Source organism: Ovis aries, chromosome 15 (genome assembly GCF_016772045.2).
Source record: "Ovis aries strain OAR_USU_Benz2616 breed Rambouillet chromosome 15, ARS-UI_Ramb_v3.0, whole genome shotgun sequence".
Lineage (NCBI taxonomy): Eukaryota > Metazoa > Chordata > Mammalia > Artiodactyla > Bovidae > Ovis > Ovis aries.
Genome location: NC_056068.1, coordinates 23,583,661 through 23,604,104, shown reverse-complemented (window position 1 = coordinate 23,604,104; position 20,444 = coordinate 23,583,661). Strand labels below are relative to the sequence as shown.

The 20,444-nt window shown below is 44.2% G+C and overlaps 1 protein-coding gene across 6 annotated transcripts in view; it reads right to left on the bottom strand.

Moving 5' to 3' along the window:
• The window catches only part of TTC12 (tetratricopeptide repeat domain 12), a 50,958-nt gene that overhangs the window by 16,956 nt on the left and 13,558 nt on the right, over positions 1–20,444 (bottom strand). For all 6 annotated transcript variants that reach the window (XM_027979216.2, XM_042232932.1, XM_042232934.1 and 3 more), the window contains 7 exons: positions 20,075–20,196; positions 15,478–15,537; positions 10,489–10,560; positions 4,039–4,099; positions 3,434–3,622; positions 1,844–1,913; positions 991–1,079 (listed from right to left, as the gene is read on the bottom strand). In XM_027979216.2, the coding sequence (XP_027835017.2) occupies positions 991–1,079; positions 1,844–1,913; positions 3,434–3,622; positions 4,039–4,099; positions 10,489–10,560; positions 15,478–15,537; positions 20,075–20,196 (663 nt within the window). The remainder of the gene's footprint in view (positions 1–990; positions 1,080–1,843; positions 1,914–3,433; positions 3,623–4,038; positions 4,100–10,488; positions 10,561–15,477; positions 15,538–20,074; positions 20,197–20,444) is intronic.

The window sequence follows — 20,444 nt, the reverse complement described above, 5'->3', positions numbered from 1 at the left end:
GCTGTACAGAGAGAGACAGGTCCCATTCAGACTGAGGAAACATCTTGTCATCAAGTCCATCTTCTTAACCTCAGGCACGGGGGTCTACGCAAACCTCCCCACCCCAGAGCCCATGCAGTGTCCTGCAAGTAGCGAGGCACCTTGATAAGGATGTTAGTCTGAGCATAATTCCCGTCATAGAAGAGGCCCCCTGATTCTCTAGAACCTAAGATTTCTAGAATTTAAGGTGAGACCTCCAGTACACTAAATGAATAAAAAAATTATATTCCCTCATATTCAGCATTTAACCATTTACAGGCTGCATTCGTAAGCTCCCTCGCTGACTTCCCACGAGAACCCACGCATGGGAGACACAGCTATCACTATTCCCATTTTCACTGTTTTGTGTTCAAAGCCAAACATTCTCCCTCATTTGAAAAAACACTTTTTTAAAAAAATGAGAGAAGCACCTAAAATATTTATTTACATTGAGGTCACTGGAGCGGCGACTGTATAAAAATTTAGCAAACCCCGGAAGATGCTAATATGTAAAAAGGGAAGAGTTAGGGTAAATAAAATCCCCGAAGCATGTCACTGTCTCAGTATTAAGCACTCAGTATTAATCAGTGTCACAAGAGGCCATCAGGGATGGCCATAAATCTCATGATGCTGAAATGGGTACTACGGTCAGCAAAAAGCAGCGCTATTTTTCAGCACAGAAAAGGAAAAACTTTACCTGCCCCACTGCCAATGCATGAAGTGAAGCTACCTGTCTGCAAAGAGCAGGGCAAGTGCCCAGGTGATGAGACGTGATGCCGACCGTGACCCTGCCCGCTATGGAGGCAGCTATGAGAGTGCAGCGCAAGTCTGTACGCTTTTTCCAGGGGACGGTCTAGACCTCCACGCTCCAGGGCCTGTCCCAGGGGAACAATCACGCCTGCCCCCGCCCCCGCTCTGGAGCGCTCCCATTACCGTGCATTGATGAAGACTGATGGTGGTTCCCTGGCTTACCGTTCTCGCTGCACACTGCCTGCCAGAGTCTGAGAACAGATAAGCACACCGTCTCTTCCACGGCATCTTTTCCTGCTGTAGAAAAACACCTACAGTGGGCAAGGGAGAGACATATTAAAACTGCAGTCTTGATCTTCCTTTCAGTTGGTTTCATTTCATCTCCAGACTCCTCAAATGTGGGTTTAAACAGGTCACCAGAACTGAGGGACTAATAAGCCCTGAAGTGAGGGTCAGGACAAGGATGCAGCTGAGGAAGCTGGGGCTGCCTAGAGAAAGGACAGTGAGCCAGGGGCCAGGGCGATGGCCACTCCAGACCAGCGAACTGTTTACAGGCCTCCTCACGCCTGCAAATGTGTGCCGGTGACTCCAACCCATGTCTTGTCCTAATCCCCAGGAACTGCATCAGAACAACTGAAGAACACAATAAAATTAAAGCACATTTAGCCAGCTACCTCCTGCCATATGAGTCTTTCTTCAGATGAAATTATAAACGGGATCAGCCAGGACCCAGCAGATCTCATTTCCTGAAATGATCAGCAAATTCCAAAAGAGGAAAAGAACAAAGAGCCATCTTGCAAAAACTGGTGGGAAAACCAGCAAAAATGGTCATTTCTCTGACTTTGAAGGGCTTGGAGGAACCCTGGCAAGTTTTGCTAACTTTTCTCTCTCTGCAGTTGTTAACTGTGGTTTAACTCAAACTTCTCACAGCTCAAGGGTGTTCACATGGCACCCAGTATCGACTGAGAGTAGTACCATCTACCATTACGCTGCCTGTGTACCGAGTGTCTGATTGCATAAGAAATGGTTGTCTTTCCGTGCTTTGAGGCCAGGCTGTCTTTACAAGCATCCCTACCTTCTTATGACCTCATTCTCACTGATGATACTGAATCCATTATTTGTTCTGAATAAAGTTCGTTCTGTGCCTGAAACAAATTCGGAGAAAACCACATCGTCAGAATCCTGAACTGTCTTCCTGAACCGTCCAGCTGTCACAGAGCCTGATAGTAACAGAAACCCAACATGGAATGCCTAGGTCACCAAATTCACAGTTTGGGCAGAAACTAATGCCTCCCATTCTGAAACCTACACCTGTCATCAGCCACTTGGTACCACGGTAAGAGGGACATCCTGTTCACGGGAGAGCTGTGGTCTGGGCGGCCCCATGGGTGATCTGACAACTCCTCATTTTGTAAGCTTTAGAGAGTCTCCAGGAGCTGCTTAACCTCCTGGAAGAACTAGCATATCCATCTGTTCTTAAATGTTTATTTCAAAGCTATTTCCAGGCTCTAGAGAGGAACTGATAATCATCAAGAAACCACTGCAGGGGCGTTTGAGCACCCTCCACTGTACACTACAGAGGAGTTAGACTCTATCCATTTGTACAGACAAACAACATTCTGGCACTGAGAAGCAAGGAAGGTTTCAGTCCTGGGATCAGTGATTCCAGGAACTGGTAGGAGAGAGCAGCATGGGTCTCATTAGCAGGAGAGCTGATGTTTGCTCTGAAACTCTCTTCACATCCTGAGAAACTATTAAGTGTGACTGGGATGAACTTCATGGTTTATCTTACAAAATTCTATCTTCCATTCCTCTACAGTTGGGGGGAGACATGTGGGGATAACACAAGGTGTTTGGGGGTATATATGCGGTATGTGGGGCTTCCCTGGTAGGCTCATCTGGTAAAGAATCTGCCTGCAATGCAGGAGATCCCGATTTGATTCCTGGATTGGGAAGATACCCTGGAGAAGGGATGGGCTACCCACTCCAGTATTTTGGGGCTTCCCTGGTGGTTCAGACGGTAAAGAATCCCCCTGTAATGCAGGAGATCTGGGTTCGATCCCTGAGTTGGGAAGATCTCCTGGAGAAAGGAATGGCTACCCACTTCAGCATTCTAGCCTGGAGAATTCCATGGACAGAGGAGCCTGGCTGGCTACAGTCCATGGGGTCACAAAGAGTCAGACATGACTGAGCGACTTTCACATGGGGTATGTGTGGGGTATGCAAACGGTGTGTGGGTATGTACAGCCCATGGGCAACAGATGAGAGGTGCATGCGTGTGGCGTATGGATATGTGATGTAAGCATATACAGTGTCTGTATCCCGTGTGCATGGTGTGTGTGTGATGTATGTGATACAAGCACATGCTGTGTGTGAGCCTGCTAAGTACACATGCAGGGGGGGTATGCCGTCTCTGTTTTTTGTCGCATTGCGTGTCTGCTGTTTATTGCAGGTGTGTGCAGTGTCAGCAGAGGAGAGGATGGAGCTGGCTGGGGTGGGGGATGTTTCTCAAGCACCCGCTTCAGCACCTGCATTATACTAATCTTCAGTCAATATTTGTGGCAGGAAGGGAGGAAGGGACTCTTTGCCCCCTGTGGTCAGGCCTCGAAGCTCTGTCCCTTCAGACTAGACAACATTCATGAGATCACACACACTGCCGGCTTACAGTCCTTCATCATCTCAGTCAGGATCTCAATCCCCCCTGCGTAGAACAAAGGGATCTGATCAGGCTTGGAAAGAGTCTCCAGGAGATTCTTGGTCGTCATGGCCGAGTTCTTTCCTGAGTCCAGGGACTCCTGGGCTTCCTTCTCTTGGAGGTCTGCCTTCTCTCGAAGATCCACCTGATTCAGGTACTCTAGCAAAGCAAGGAGGAGAAGCACAGCAACATCCTAACAAGCAACCCGTGCACCAACCTTTTTCTGAAGATGGAAAGTGGAGAGGCAGAAAGCATAACTCAAACTTGTTTTCAGCGTGGAAAATTGTTAGGAAGAGTGTATCTTTTCTACCCAGAATCTTAAAACATCGTGGAATCATTCAAGGACAACATCATTTGCTGTCTAAAAGGCTTGAAGGGAGGATGGTAGAGAAAAGGAGGAAGGCCAAGAACAGAGAAAAAGGAGGCAGGCAGGGTGGTTAATGAGAGGACTGGACTGTGCAGGGCCAGGCAAGGCTATGCCCGTGGCCAAGTGCAGAGAAGGCACGGAGGGCCCCCCAGAGCCAGAGCACAGAGGGAGGTGCAGTTCAAACAAGGACGTCAGCAGGAAGTCTCACCTTTCACCTGTGTCTGCAGCTGGGGGTTTATTTCTAAGATCTTCTGATAACACTCTCTAGACTGGAAGAAAGAAACAAGGCCATGAAGAGCGGCTAGGGGGGAGCGGTGATTATAAGAAAGGCACTGGGTACCACAGGGCTTGGCTTCTTCAGTATCTCCTCCCCGCCTCCCTTGCTCCCCTCGTCGGAGGCAGGCATGGGGAACGCAGCGTGCATTTGACATTTTGTTTAGGCTTCTCTGGTTCTGTGGGGCAATGGGCATTATTTCAAAATTCATTTTTAAAAATAGTGTTGTCAGATACAGTCTGTGATGGAAAATAACTACTCCTAAATTCTCACGGTTCATGACTGGCTGGGAGAGGAATAATCATAAAGTAAATGCAAACTTCAGATATGATATTTGCACTGAGAGAGAATGGGAGGCTACCTGTCAGATATGCCCATGTGGAATAAGGGAATAAATGAAGCTACAAACATTGTTGACGGAGACTTCGGAACAGGAGGAGACAGTTGCCTATTTAAACGTGTAGACTGCAAAGGGCTAGTGAGGGGGCTGTTCACTGGCCATGGAATAGTCAACTAGAACACCTGACAGTGAGGGGCTCTCACTGAGGACACTGTTAGAAACTTTCTGCAGAAGAAAGATTCTTGCTAATGGGTTTAGGATGACAGGTTTAGGACAGAGAAGAAAAGCTCAGTGGGGAGGGGGGAATGGTTCTCAGATATCTTAAAGGCTCAACACTCATCTAGAAGATCAGGATTAAGAAATAAACTGAAGGAAAAAAAATCACATTAAAACAGGGAAGAGTGCTGCAGGATATCGAACATGGTAACTGTAATAGACTGAATGTTTGGATCTTCCCAAAATTCATGTTGAAACCTAATCCCCAATGTGATGGATCTGGACATGTGGGCTCTGGGAGGCGACTGGGTCATGAGGTGGAGCCGTCCCCAGAGAGCTTCCTTGCTTTTGCTGGCTGCTTATGAACTAGGACACAGGCCCTCATCAGACACTGAATTTGCCAGCATCTTGATCTTGGACTTCCCAGAACTGGGAGAGATAAACCTTTGTTGTATAAGCCACCTGGGCTATGGAACCCCAAAGGACTAAGACAATGTCCCTGTTCCCAACTTCTTTTTAACCCTAGCTCTAATCTATCAGTAATTCTTGTTGACTTCACTGTCAGCATATAAGCAGAACCCCTCACTTCTCACCACCTTCACTGTCAGCAACCTGGTCCAAGCCATCACCACCTCTCACTTGGATAATCTGTTGCAACAGCCTTCTGACTGGTTTTCTGTCCTTTTCTTACCATGTCAAGATATATTCTCAATACAGCTGCTGCTGCTGCTGCTGCTAAGTCGCTTCAGTCGCGTCCGACTCTGTGTGACCCCATAGATGGCAGCCCACTAGGCTCCCCGGTCCCTGGGATTCTCCAGGCAAGAACACTGGAGTGGGTTGCCATTTCCTTCTCCAATGCATGAAAGTGAAAAGCGAAAGTGAAGTCGCTCAGTTGTGTCCGACCCTCAGCGACCCCATGGACTGCAGCCCACCACAGCAGAGTGATCCTTTAAAATACAACTCAAATCATTTCGCTTCTTTACTCAAAACCTTCTGATGGTTCCCAGGGCATTCAAAATAAAAGTCCAGGTCCTTCGAAAACCCTGTAGGGCCCTAGGGCAGCAGTCCCTCACATACTCCCACAGGCTCACCGTGTCTTCTCTCACCCTCCTTGCTCACTCCATTCTGACCATCTGTCTATGTGGACCATTCCTCCCCTGTCTATCCACAGGGCTTCCTCACTCCATGCCCTCATTTCCTTCTGAGAGTCTTTCCCTGGCCACTCTCTATAAAACCCGTCTCACCTTCACCACTTCCCAATTTAGTTTTCTCAGGGACACTTATCACTGTCTAACGTACCATACTTCTACTTATTTGGTTTCTATCTTGTGACAGGTCACCCTCACTGCAAGAAAGGGAGTCAAGGATTTTGTCTTGCTTGCTACTGCATTCCTGCTGCCTAGAACAGTGCCTGGGACACAGAGTATGCATTAAATACTTGCTAAGTGAATTAATTAACTGAATAAATGAGTGAATAAATGGAATTTGGTGGACAGGGGATTAACATTTTCCTTTTTGCCTCTCTATTATTTGACTTTATTATGATAAGTTTGTATTATTTTTGAATTAAAATTCAACAGAGAATAATTTTTTTAATGTACAATGGAAGGCAATTTCTTATTAAACATATAATATCTTGTAAATAGAAAGATATCTCATGTTCATGGATTGGAAGCCTTAATATTGTTAACAATATTCAATGCAATTCAATGCAATCTCCATTAAAATTCCATCTGTCTGAATAACATTCCATTGTATAAATATACCACATTTTCTTCATTCATTCATCTGTCGATGGGCATTTAGGCTGGTTACATATCTTGGCTATTGTAAATAGTGCTACAATGAACACTGGGGTGCATGCATCTTTTCGAATTATGACTTTCCCTGGATATATGCTCAGGAGTGGGATTATGGGATCCTAAGGTAGCTCTGTTTTTAGCGTTTTTGAGGAAACTCCACACTGTTGCCCAATTTACATTCCCAACAACAATGCAGGAGGGTAACTTTCTCTCCACACCCTCTCCAGCAGTTATTATTTATATTACTCAGCCATAAAAAAGAATAAAATAATTCCCTTCGCATCAACATGGACAGACCTAGAAATTATCATACCAAGTGAAGTAAGCCAGGAAAAGACAAATATCATGATATTCCTTATATGTGAAATCTAAAAAAAACGACACAATGAACTTATATAGAAATAGACCTACAGACATTGGAAAAAAACGTATAGTTATCAAAGGGGAAAGGGGGAAGAGAGACAAATAAAGAATTTCAGTTCAGTTCAGTCGCTCAGTTGTGTCCGACTCTTTGCGACCCCATGGACTGCAGCATGCCAGGCCTCCTGTCCATCACCAACTCCCAGAGTTTACTCAAACTCATGTCCATTGAGTCAGGGATGCCATCCAGCCATCTCATCCTCTGTCATCCCCTTTGCCTCCTGCCTTCAATCTTTCCCGGCATCATGGTCTTTTCTAAGGAGTCAGTTCTTTGCAACAGGTGGCCAAAGTATTAGAGTTTCAGCTTCAGCATCAGTCCTTCCAATAAATATTCAGGATGGATTTCCTTTAGGATTGACTTGTTTGATCTTCTTGCAGTCCAAGAGACTCTCAAGAGTCTTCTCTAACACCACAGTTCAAAAGCATCAATTCTTTGGCACTTAGCTTTCTTTACAGTCCAACTCTCACATCCATGCATGACTATAGGAAAAATCATAGTTTGGACTAGATGGACCTTTGTTGGCAAAGTAATGTCTCTGCTTTTTAATACGCTATCTAGGTTGCTCATAGCTTTTCTTCCAAGGAGCAAGCATCTTTTAATTTCATGGCTGCAGTCACCATCTGCAGATTTTAGAGCCCAAGAAAATAAAGCCTGTCACTGTTTTCATTGTTTCCCCATCTATTTGCCATGAACTGATGGGACTGGATGCCATGATCTTAGTTTTTTGAATGTTGAGTTTTAAGCCAGTTTTTTCACTCTCCTCTTTCATCAAGAGGTTCTTTAGTTCCTCTTCACTTACTGTCATAAGGGTCATGTCATCTGTGTATCTGAGGTTATTGATATTTCTCCCGGCAATCTTGATTCTAGCTTGTGCTTCATCCAGCCCAGCATTTCGCATGATGTACTTTGCATATAAGTTACATAAGCAGGGTGACAATATATAGCCTTGAAGTACTCCTTTCCCAATTTGGAACCAGTCTGTTGTCCCATGTCCAGTTCTAACTGTTGCTTATTGACCTACATACAGATTTCTCAGGAGGCTGGATAGTCACATGTAAAAGAATGAAATTGGATCACTTCCTCACACTATATACAAAAATTAACTTGAAGTGGATCAGAGATCTAAATACAAGTGTTAAAGCCATAAAATTCTTAGATCTTGGATTAAGCAATGGTTTCTTAGATTTGATATCAAAATCATAAACGATCAAAGGAAAAAATTAGGTAATGTAGATGCATCAAAATTAAAACACTTTTGTGCTATGAAGTGAAAAGATACCACAGAGAATGGAAGAAAATATTTTTAAATCATTTATCTGATAACTGACTTGTATCCAGAATTTATATGGAATATTATGATAATATTTATATCACTTTATATTGAAAAGTTATATAAATATAAATTTATACCAGATTGATTACATTTATATTTAATATGAAAAGACAACCTATTCATAAAATAGACAAAGGATCTGAAGAGACATTTCTCCAAAGATATATAAATGGCCAATAAGCACATGAAAAGATGTTCAACATTATTAGCCAACAGAGACATGCAAATCAAAATTGTGAAATACCACTATAAGGTGGTATACTCATCAGGATGGGTATAATAAAAAAGACAAATAAATAGCAAGTATTGTCTGAGACGTGGCGAAATCAGAAACATATACTGCTGGCAAGAATGCCAAATGATGCAGCCACTCCGTAAATCACATGGGCAGTTCTTCCAAAGGTTAAACACAGAGTTATCATGTGACTCATCAGTTTTACTTCTGGGTGTATAGCCAAATAGACTGTAAACATGTGTCTATACAAAAACTAGCACATGGATGTTCATAATAGCCAAAAGTGGCAATAAGTCACACGTTCAACTGATGAACGGATAAATAAAATATGGTATATCCATACAATGGAATATTGTTCGGCAATAAAAGAAATGAAGTCTATATATATTAATATATTACAGCATGGATGAAACTTGCAAACATTATGCTAAGTGAAAGAAGCCAGTCATGAAAGACCACAAATTGTACAGTTCTATTTATATGAATAGTGTAAAACAGGCAAATGGATAAAGACAGCAGTAGATTATTAGTGGCCTAGGGGTGAACTGGGGGTGGGGGTGGAGGGAAGGGAAGTGACTTCTAGTGGGTGACAAAAATGTTCTAAAGTTGATTGCGCAATTCTGACAAAATGCTAAAAACCACTGAGTTGTATATCTTCCATAGAAGAATCGTTTGACACCTGAATTATATCTCAATAAAGCTGCTATCTTGAGAAACCTATATGCAGGTCAGGAAGCAACAGTTAGAACTGGACATGGAACAATAGACTGGTTCCAAATAGGAAAAGGAGTACGTCAAGGCTATATATTGTCACGCTGCTTATTTAACTTATACATCATGAGAAACGCTGGGCTGGAAGAAGCACAAGCTGGAATCAAGATTGCTGGAAGAAATATCAATAACCTCAGATATGCAGATGATACCACCCTTATGGCAGAAAGTGAAGAGGAACTAAAAAGCCTCTTGATGAAAGTGAAAGAGGAGAGTGAAAAGCTTGGCTTAAAGCTCAACCTTCAGAAAACGAAGATCATGGCATCTGGTCCCATCACTGCATGGCAAATAGATGGGGAAACAGTAGAAACAGTATCAGACTGTTTGTTGGGGCTCCAAAATCACTGCAGATGGTGATTGCAGCCATGAAATTAAAAGACGCTTACTCCTTGGAAGAAAAGTTATGACCAACCTAGAGAGCATATTCAAAAGCAGAGACATTACTTCCCCAACAAAGGTCCATCTAGTCAAGGCTATGGTTTTTCCAGTGGTCATGCATGGATGTGAGAGTTGGACTGTGAAGAAAGCTGAGTGCCGAAGAATTGATCCTTTCGAACTGTGGTGTTGGAGAAGACTCCTGAGAGCCCTTTGGACTGCAAGGAGATCCAACCAGTCCATTCTGAAGGAGATCAGCCCTGGGTGTTCTTTGGAAGGAATGATGCTAAAGCTGAAACTCCAGTACTTGGGCCACCTCATGCGAAGAGTTGACTCATTGGAAAAGATTCTGATGCTGGGAGGGATTGGGGGCAGGAGGAGAAGGGGACGACAGAGGATGAAATGGCTGGATGGCATCACCAACTCAATGCACATGAGTTTGAGTGAACTCCGGGAGATGGTGATGGACAGGGAGGCCTGGCGTGCTGCGATTCATGGGGTCGTAAAGAGTCAGACACAACTGAGTGACTGAACTGAACTGAAAGCTGCTATTATAAAATATATCTCAGTGTGTACATATATCTGCATGGCTGCTTTCTGGTGATGAGATCACAAGTGAATATTGGTTTTTCATCTTTTTGCTTATGTCTTTTCTCTCCAGAGATGCTCCTCCCGGGGCTGGGAGAAGACACTGCAGAAGAGGTTTCCTATGGCAGGTGGGGCTGTACCAGATGACACTCAATATCCTTCCCAACTCTAAGATCTACTGTGGAAAATACTAAAACATGGATTAACATCTCATCAACTTGGAGGAATGTGGCTCTGCTCTGAGACACTCTGAAGCACTGCTCCAAGATTAAGTATACCACTTAAGCTTCCTCTTGCACTTACCACACTGTAGTTCTTCAGGGCTAGGTGGGCTTTTCCCATGTGGAAATACGCTTTTGTGCATTTTTCATCACACTGCATAAAAGAGAATCACTGATCAGATGTTTTGGAAGATTTTAAATTATTAGCACCAACTGCCCAGCTAATAGGGTTAGGGCAGCACTTTGATTCTCAGGACAGTCACCAGAGTTGACAATTAAGACTTTTTCTGTGCATCTGTGACCAAAATAATTGATGCTTGCAAGGAGCCTGGATGCACAAGTAAGCCCTCTATCAAATTAATTCATGATACTTGCCAGTTTTCATTTCTGTTTAATGAAACTCAACCAGGAAACAAACCAGAAACCCTTCGTTTAGAAGAGCTTTTGACCCTGGTTTAACATTAGAATCACCTGGGGGTGCTTGTGAAGAAATCCTGACAGCCCAGCTGAAACCCCACAGCAATTAAATTATACTCATGGGTAGGACCGAGGCATCGATAATTTTTTAAACTCTCCAGGTGATATAAATGTGCAACCAAGTTTGAGAATCACTGGTTTATTAGAAGGTAGGAAAATTTACTCTGGGTAAAGAGCTGAGGTTACTATTACATCTTAGGAAGCCTGGCGAGTTCCTCCCTTGAAGTAAACCACAACATATACACTGGGAACTTGCGTTTGTAACACTTATGACCAGCAAGCGAGCCCCCTTCAAAACGTATGAACCTTATGGCTGAAACAATGCTGCTTGCGCGAGGGGCCCTGCACTGGTCTGCTCTGAATTACTATAACTACAGAGGGAATGATATAGGGCAAAGACATAAACTTAGAGCATCCAGTTAATTCACTGAGCCCCTTTTAAGTGCCAGGCCTTGTGCTGGGTCAGATGATGTCAGGCATGTATAGGTACAGAGTGAGTTCAAGCTCAGGAGTCTAGAAAGTCCTGGGTGAAGCCCTGTCTGCCCCTCACAAGAAGCAGCACACTGGCCGGGCCCCCCAGTTTTTCTGAGGTTCATTGTCCTCATCTGCAGAGTGGAGATCATAACAGTGTTTCTTCTGGGCTGCTGTCAGGAGAGAACATGGGTAAAACAATGCAATACCAGGTAACAGAGTGTTAGCTGCTGTTGCTGCATTTATAAGAAAAGCAATCCATTTCAGGGCAAAAAGGAAAATTTAAGAAACGCTAAAGAATAATAGAAGGGGTAACAATAATCATTACATTTGAAGAGCCCTTTATAGATGCATTTTCATGAATATAATTTCCTGATTCCTTGCTAAGTGAATGACGGTAATAATATTAATCATTATTCTCAGTCCTGACCATATGGTTCATAAGAATGATCTTATGTAAACCTTATAGCAACTCTATGAAGTAGATACAGTTATTACTCCCATTTCACAGATGAGGAAACCAGGGGTCAGAGAGGTTTAAGGTCACACAGACTCTAAGTGGAAGAACTGGGATTAAGATCTAGCCATTGGACTCCAGGACCCAAAGGCTTAGGAATCACACCGATCTCCTCCAGAGAAGTGCTAGCACAATCCAGGAGGAGATCCACTCTGAGGAGATATACAGTAAGTCCCCTACATACGAACCTTCAAGTTGCAAACTTTCAAAGGTGCAAATGTGCATCTGGTTCCAGCAGGGAACCGGACCCCGTGCCACCCACGTCAGGTGTGAGTGAAACTGCAGCTCGCCCTCCGCCTCCTATTTCTGATGATCCTTCATCGCTACCATCTCCCACCTCTCCCTCCTCCAGTCAGGAACGCTTGGCTGTTCACTCCTTGCCAGCCCTGTATGCCAGCTGTTGTACCGTACTACTGTACTTTTCAAGGTACTGTACTCTAAGATCAAAAATGTTTTATTTTCTGTTTGTTTGCTTTTTACGCATTATTTGTGTGAAACTTATTAGCACAGTACTATATAGCCAACTGTGTTAGTTGGGTACCATGGCTAACATTATTGGACTTATGGATAACATATTGGATTTATGAACGCACTCCTGGAACGGAACTTGTTCCTATGTAGGGGACTTACTGTAGTCTAACAAAGACATACTGCATTTCAGAGGATGCCAAGACAATCACATGGAAAACTTTGGGGGTGGGGGCAGCCAAAATGCGGGGATGGGGGCAGCTGAAATGCAGACGTGACAGCCACTGGCAGGGATGAGCCTTGAACCCACGAGAGGAGACAAGAGCTTTGAAGGAGAAACTTCAGGAAGAGGAAACGCAGGGAGCTGAGGAGTGAACCCTTGTGGAACTCACACAGGATGGAACTAAGGAAGCAGGAAGAGGACCGTCTAAAGGGAGAGGAAGCTCACAGAAGCCATCCGCTCACTGCGGCGCCTTCACTGGCAGGCATAAGGGTTCCAACAGGGGAAAGGGAGCCCCACTGTGCCCTCCTGACCGGGTGTGTAGTGGCCACGCCCCCGCAGACACTACCACCAGGGGCCCCTCAGGCGCTTTCTCACTAATAGGCCTTTCCTCCTTTGATGAGGTATCAACTCTCACCGGCACTCTCTCAGGCAAACCCCAGATCCCCTTAAAAGGACTTCAGAGGAAGATGTCTTTTATTGTGAAGGAAGAGTTCTGCCAAGAAAGAAATGGTTCTGATCCTAATTGAAACCCGCTTCACTGCCTTATCTTCCCTGACAAGGAAGATGGGCCTTCAAATATCATCACATGTGCTTGTCGCTGCCAATTCACAGGTGTCAAAAATACTAAATTGGCATGAAAGTACTAATACTATTAATAATGGAGTGCCACTGACATTCACTACTGATATTTTAAAATGTGAAACTTTTTCTTTTGATTCACAGCTTCCATGTGGAGCCAACCATTGTTAGGTTTTAGATCTCCTCATCCATTTCTTCCCCCAGCCCTCCAAGCGTTCACCCAGTCCTGGGCAACAGGGAGCCTCGCTGGGCTCTTATCAAGGTTGGCTGCTGGGCGTCAGCTGCGCTGGGCCAGCTCTGCTTCGGTCTCACCGTTCATCACACGATGCTTCAATTAACATTCGGGAACAGGCCAGCATGTCGTGCTGAATCACCGTGAGGCTGTGATTAACTCTTTGGGCTTTTTCAGATCAGAAAAGATACTCATGAGAAGCCCCACGAGATCGTGTTTCTGCCACGTGAGAGCCACGCCCAGGGATAACGGGGTTTCCAGTTTCCATGGAGAGGTGTTTACAGTCAACGGCTCAGGGCATCAGCCTACAGCGAGGCCAACGTGGGCTATGTGATCCCGTGCAGTTTACTTAATTAATCTCTGAGGTTCAACTTCCTTCTTAGGAAGATAAGGATAACTGTAGTGTTGACCAGAACAGAGAAGGCTATGAGGCTCCAATGAGATAGTTCACAGCCAGCGAGCAGAAACACAGCTTTTGCTCTTATTGCTAAAACACCAGAGGAAAATGCCCTTGCCTTTCTCTTCTCTTACAGATGATAGCAGAAAAAAAAAAAAAAAAATCATGATCACATAAAGCGACATAACAGGCTAGCAGATCTCCGCCAGAGCCATGAAGAACCTGAAGGCGCCAGCTTTGGGCAGTTCTCATCAATTAGACAGTCACGATGCCGTGGGACAAGGTGTTTCCTGCACCATATCTTCTAGGGGGTAAAGAAACCAGGCACTCCAGATGTCTGTTTTGGAGAGACCGTCGTGTTTTAGAAACCATTATTAGTAAAGTTGAGTTTCAAATTCCTTGCTTACCTTCTTAATAGAAAGTAAGGAAGTAGGCGGGGCCAACGTGCTGCTGTGGCAAGGAGCTCTTGGATGGGCCACGCCCACTCACTAGGCTGGGTTAGGCTGGACCGGGGAAACTAAGACCAGGATAAACCTGACATTTTCCTGGCACTTCAACTTTACTTGGTTATAAGTTATTCAAAATAATATGGTTACAGTAAAACAAATAGATACATTTAATGGTATGCAGTGCAAAATTTGAGAGGATTTCCAAGATACAGTGAAGTTGCTCAGTTTTGTCCAACTCTTTGTGACCCTATGGACTGTAGCCTGCTAGGCTCCTCAGTCCATGGGGGTCTTCAGGCAAGAATACCAGAGTGGGTTGCCATTTCCTTCTCCAGGGGATCTTCCCAACACAGGGATCGAACCCAGGTCTCCTGTACTGCAGACAGACTTTTTACCGTCTGAGCCACCAAGGGCTCCTAGAAATAATTTGCATCTGAGAAGAAACTTCATGCTCTCTGCTTTTAGACCCTCCAGGGGCTCATGTTCCTTCTGTTAGCACGTTGGCAAGGAAGGTGGAGAGGCACTGGTTTTGATTATTTAGTTAAAGCCCCCTGTGACAGAGTAACTTGGGGGAATGTGGATTAAGGGTTATTTAAATATTTAGTCATCTGAAATAATGTTCCAAAGAAGTGATCATGACATTTCTCTTTTAAAACCCTTCTAAGATTTCCACCAACAGTCCTTCCTTCTCTCCACCTTTGATTATCTATTTTGGCAGAAATACCATGCACAGTATTACGCTATCTGCCTGAGGCCTGACTAGCATCCAGGCGGAACAACAGAAAATCTTGCTTCGGATTATTTTTCTACAAAGAGGCATGCTAATATACATTTCTAAATGATCAGAGCTGGAGGGGAAAAGGATGAGCTGATGAGGAAGAATGACCACATGGCAGAAACAAGCCCCCCAGGTTGGCTCTAGAAAGTGCAAGACGCATCTCCACTATCACAAGGAGCAAAGTGTCTGCTAACACAACAGTAAAAAGTGACCCATTGTGATAAAACCCTGGAAAGCCAATGTTAACAAGAGTTTCTCTAGAGTACTTTCTCTGGGTGAGGTACCACAGGTGTTATCATAACCCTCACAACAATCTTATTCTCTCCCATTTTACAGATGAGGAAACCGAGGCTCTGACTGCAGTGTCTACATCACTTTCCACTATGATACAACCACCGCTCCCCTCTGTTCACTTCAGGACTGAGACACTCGGCCTTGAGCAATCCCACCTCCATCATGTGGAAGAGGAAACAATCTTCTTACCTTCAGAGCCCAGTCACAATCCACCAGTGCCTTCCGGTAGTCCCCAAGTTTGATATAAGCCTGTAAAGACACAAATAGCTGCTGTTCACACACAGTTCTGCAGCCAGCAGTCTTCAGTCAATGCAGAAAGAGCAGTCGGGAAGGAGCGAGTGGTGAGAAGTGTTAATAACTGGTCCCTGCCTGCACCAATCAGGGCCCCAGCAGGAAACAGATGGCACTCATCCTGGGTAACCGGGGAGTTTAATAAAGGGACTATTTACAGGGTGAGTGCAGGGCAGACGGAGACTAGCAGTGGCCAGCCAGCACCACTGCCGGACCTGAAGGGGCAGAAGGAGGGGGAATGGACAAAACTGAAGAGGGCTGCTTTGTGAAGAAGGCTGCTTAAGAGGAGCTGAGGCCTTTAGTAGAGCGGAAGCTGGAGGAGAAAGCCCCAGTTCACTTTCCTCCTTCCTTCTGATCTCACTGGCCAAATGGAAGTTAGAAAGCTGAGGAGCCAAGAGGCCAGTCCACAGAGGTCAGTCCCCCAGGGCACAGAAGGATCTGGGGGGCAAACGGAAAAGCCCCAGCACACTAAACACCCCTCCAAAGGAAAAGCCAGCTCCTGGAGCCTACCCTGCTGTGAATGTCCCAGAAGGAAACCACACGGGTAAGGGGATCAAAAAGACAGATAATGGCGGGTGTTGGTGAGGATATAGGCAATCAGAGCACTCATACACTGCTGGTGGGAACTGCAGTGATTCTGGGAGACAGTCTAACATTTCCTCAAAACGTAAAACACGGAGGTGCCATATGATACAGCAATTTCACTCCTGGGTATATAGCCAAGGGGACTATACGTATATGTTCATGCAAAACGTTGCATGCCAATGTTCAGAGCAGCATTATTTACAATAGCCAGAAAGCAGAAATAACTCAAATGTCCGTCAACTTATGAATGGGTAAATAAAGTGCAGTAGATTCACACAATAAAATATTACTTGGCAATAAGCAGGAATGGAGTACTGATGCATACTCCAACATGGATGCCCCCTGAAAACACTGCGGAACAGAAGAAGCCAGACACATAAGGATAAATACTGTATGATGTCATTGACATGAAAAGCCCAGAGCAGTCAGGTGTGTAGTGGTGTATGGAGACAGAACGTAGATTAGTGGTGACCTAGGGCTGCTGTGGGGGAGGACAAAAGGATTGAGGAGCTTAAAGGGTATGGGGTTCTTTGGGGGATGATGAAAATGTTTTTTAAAAATCAGTTGTGGTGAGGGTTGCACAACCCTGTGGATAGAAACCACTGAGTTGTACATTTTCAATAGGGGAATTACTGGTTATAGCAACTGTACCTCAATAAAGCTGTTACCAAAATATGATCGAGGTAAAGCTTTGCTTCTTTCCTCCTGAGGGCAGCAAGAAGGAGGAGTTTATACAGGAAATGAGCTCATACAGGAAATGAGCTCATGTAGGAGCCCTTGGTTTCAAATGCCTTGCAGCTCTCTTCTGGGATCTCCTACAATTGGGGAAAATCTTGAAAATCAGGCATTAACGCAGAATTCTGTGATTCACTCAAACTGAACAAACTTAAGAATTTAGATCATTTACAGTTTCCAAGAACTGTGGCATATAAGCAAATGAAAGTCTGCACCAAGGCTATTAAACCCTCTGTATTAATTACTGGATATGAAAGATGCTTAATAAATTCTTGTCAAGATGCACAAAGTAGACTTTAAGTGCTCTTCTTTCAGAAAGTTCCCTAAGAAGCAGCAGTGATCACCCTGTTGGAAGAAAGGAAAACCAGGCTCTAGGGTCCCATTAGTCACCAACAACAGATCCAATACTCCATGGAGGTTTGCCCATGACCAAAACTGTACCAGGGAACCGTGACATTCTGAACAATACATCAGATGAGATGTCTACATGGACAAGCTAATTATGAGTTAGTGTTATAATTCACAAGAAATCTAAGCAGTCAACCAAAGTGAGGTGGGAGCAGGCAACAGCAGGTTAATGGAATTTCTGCTGGGCAGCTCTTTGTACCAATAGAAAGGAAGCTGCTAGGCAGTGCTTTCATTAACAGGGATTCGGTACTAATTGAAGATGATGACTCTTTGAGCTTTCTGTTCTATATAAAGCACCATCCTTTCCTCTGGCTTTGGGGTTTCATTTGGAAGTCAGAGGATGTGAGGAAGAAACTAGCATCCTTCTAGACAACTTTGGTCAGGACTTCACGGCATTGTCATTCAGGATGCAGACTCTGTATGGGCTTCAGCAACTTCTCTACACAGCCTTTCACTTTCCCTTCTCTTTCTCTTTTAAAGCTTGGACTTAATACCCTCTAAATTTCCTGTTTGCTTTTGTTTTTCCACATTTTGAAAAGAATGACTTTTCCAAATGGCAATTAAACTCCTGATTCATCTAAATTACACCAGCAATCTATTGATCATAACATTAACTCCGGGAGAAAAACAAAGCGATGAAAGGGTAGGTTTTCTCCCTAGCAAGCAGCGACCCTCAATTCACAGGGTCCTCATTAAGCATTTTCTAACACCGCATGCATACAGGGAGGCATTTTAAAAATAGTCAGTGGTTCAAATGGTTGCTAACACCAGGCAGCACATTTTGCATTTATTTGCCTCTGAATAACCAGCTTTCTCTTTGGGGAAAGAGGAAGGACTTGCCTCCCTAAAGCTTTTCATTGCATTTACCTATTTTTGTCCACAGTCATTCTTAATGTGGTTCTCCAGAACTAATCAAAGTACTGCTTAAACTCGAGTACAGTAAAAATGTAACTAATTTAGATTAGTCAGGGTATAGACCATCTGAATTACATGTAAGTCTGCATTATGTAACATTCTAAAGGCAATTCAGTTTTACAGCTTTCAAGTAACTTCAGAGTAACAAGACTGAATAAGCATCAGTAGGTAAATGGTTTGGAGACCAAATCTGCGATAAATAGAAAAGAACTATAATTATCATATTAATTGTTTGCATTTAGCTGTTTCTTTTGATGTGTCAACAGAAACCTCACTCCCTCAAATGGACTTACTGTGCCTCCACCAAGTGTTATATAACTTAATAAGGATTTATTGAACATCGGTTATAAGCACAGCATTAGGGGGAAAAGTATATGGCAGTTTTTACCCTCAAGAAGTGTATACTCTTGTGAGGGCGATAAAATGGACCTGGCAAAAATCAACCTCTGGCCATTTTATTTACCGATTCTCTTCCTTATAATTTTTTTCTCCACAAATGGGGATAGGTAAATGACACCTCAACTTGAGACTGATTTATCCAAACTGGTGAACTAATGAGTTTACGTTGTGCTTGGATTTTATTTTTCATTAAATCATTGTCACTGTCCAGACTTTTTGGATGGCTGACGTCCTATTTCTTGCACTCTTCCTCAACATACCACAGCAGGATATTCTCAATCCTGAGTTACAAAATTGGAGCTGACGAGGATCCTCTCCTTGTCAATGACATGGCATCAAGTTCATCTCACCAGGTCCTGCTGACATACTCTGATCATCAGATAATCATGTCCACGAATCTGCCAATTTTTCAGGCCTGGGCAGGAGACAGCTCTCCCATACACAAACTCAAGCGCTTTTCAAAGATAAGGTCACAGGTGACATTTCTGTTTCAACTGAAAACTATTCATCTCATCCCTTCATTAAGGAGTAGATGATAAACATCAAGGTAATGATTTTTATCTGATGTTCCAGAAATTTGAGCTCATCTGTGATATTAAATGGAAGTATTGGAGAAGGTAATGGCACCCCATTCCTGTACTCTTGCCTGGAAAATCCCATGGACGGAGGAGCCTGGTAGGCTGCAGTCCATGGGGTCACTGAGAGTTGGACACGACTCAGTGACTTCACTTTCACTTTTCACTTTCATGCATTGGAGAAGGTAATGGCAACCCACTCCAGTGTTCTTGCCTGGAGAATCCCAGGGACGGTGGAGCCTGGTGGGCTGCTGTCTATGGGGTCGCACAGAGTCAGACACGACTGAAGCGACTTAGCAGCAGTAGCAGCAGCAGCATCAGGGGTTTTACAAACTCAAAATTTCTGAGAAATGGGCTCAGGAACATTAGCTCTAGTATACCCAATCACAGAATCTTAATCAAGGAGGGATTCATGCAATGAGTAAGAAATTAACAAGAGAGTAACCCTTAGGAGCCTTAAACTGGCATCAAAAAAGAGAATGAACTAAGTCAGTGGTGGCAGAATTCTAAGGTCTCAGAGGCTATCTCATTCCACTGGCTTTCTCAGCTGTACATACATGGGGTAAAGTGCCTGGGGACCATCAGTGATGAGATGGGTGACTTTTACTATGGAGAGAGCTGATTATGTGTAGCTATTCCCAAGTTCTCCTTTAATGAGTCCAAGTTGGTAGCTTGAAACTGGACCATAGTGAGGGTATTTACATCACGGAAATCGGCAAATGCTCCATGCAATCAGCCTCCACCCTGACCCAACCAGAGCCGGTGCCATTTACCACCACACCACTGGTACCACCTAGTCTCACCTTTCTCTGCTTCCACAAGGTTAATGGCTACTGTTCCCTGGGGAAATCCCGTGGACACAGCCTTGCCTCACTGACCTGAGCTCGGTTGGTGTACAGCACTTTCATGTCCTTCAGCTTCTCCAGACCCTCACTGTAGCACAGGATGGCCGTTTCATAATCACCTCTGACAAATGCTTCATTCCCCTTTTCCTTTAGGGCTGTGAGAATAGAAGTCATACAGGTGAGCTCTCCCCACACCCTGGAAAATTCTTTCAAGCTTCACTGCCCTGATTTTCCAACTCTACTTTGAAGGTTCGAATGTCCATCCATCCAAAGGGGGCCTGTCACTTCCTTCTCTCTGCAGATCATTCTGGGTCGATTTCTTTTATATAAATCCACCCCAAGTCTTCTACGCAGCTTCTCAGAAAAAGTAAATGTTTCTGCCTCAAGGCTCGGAATATCCCAA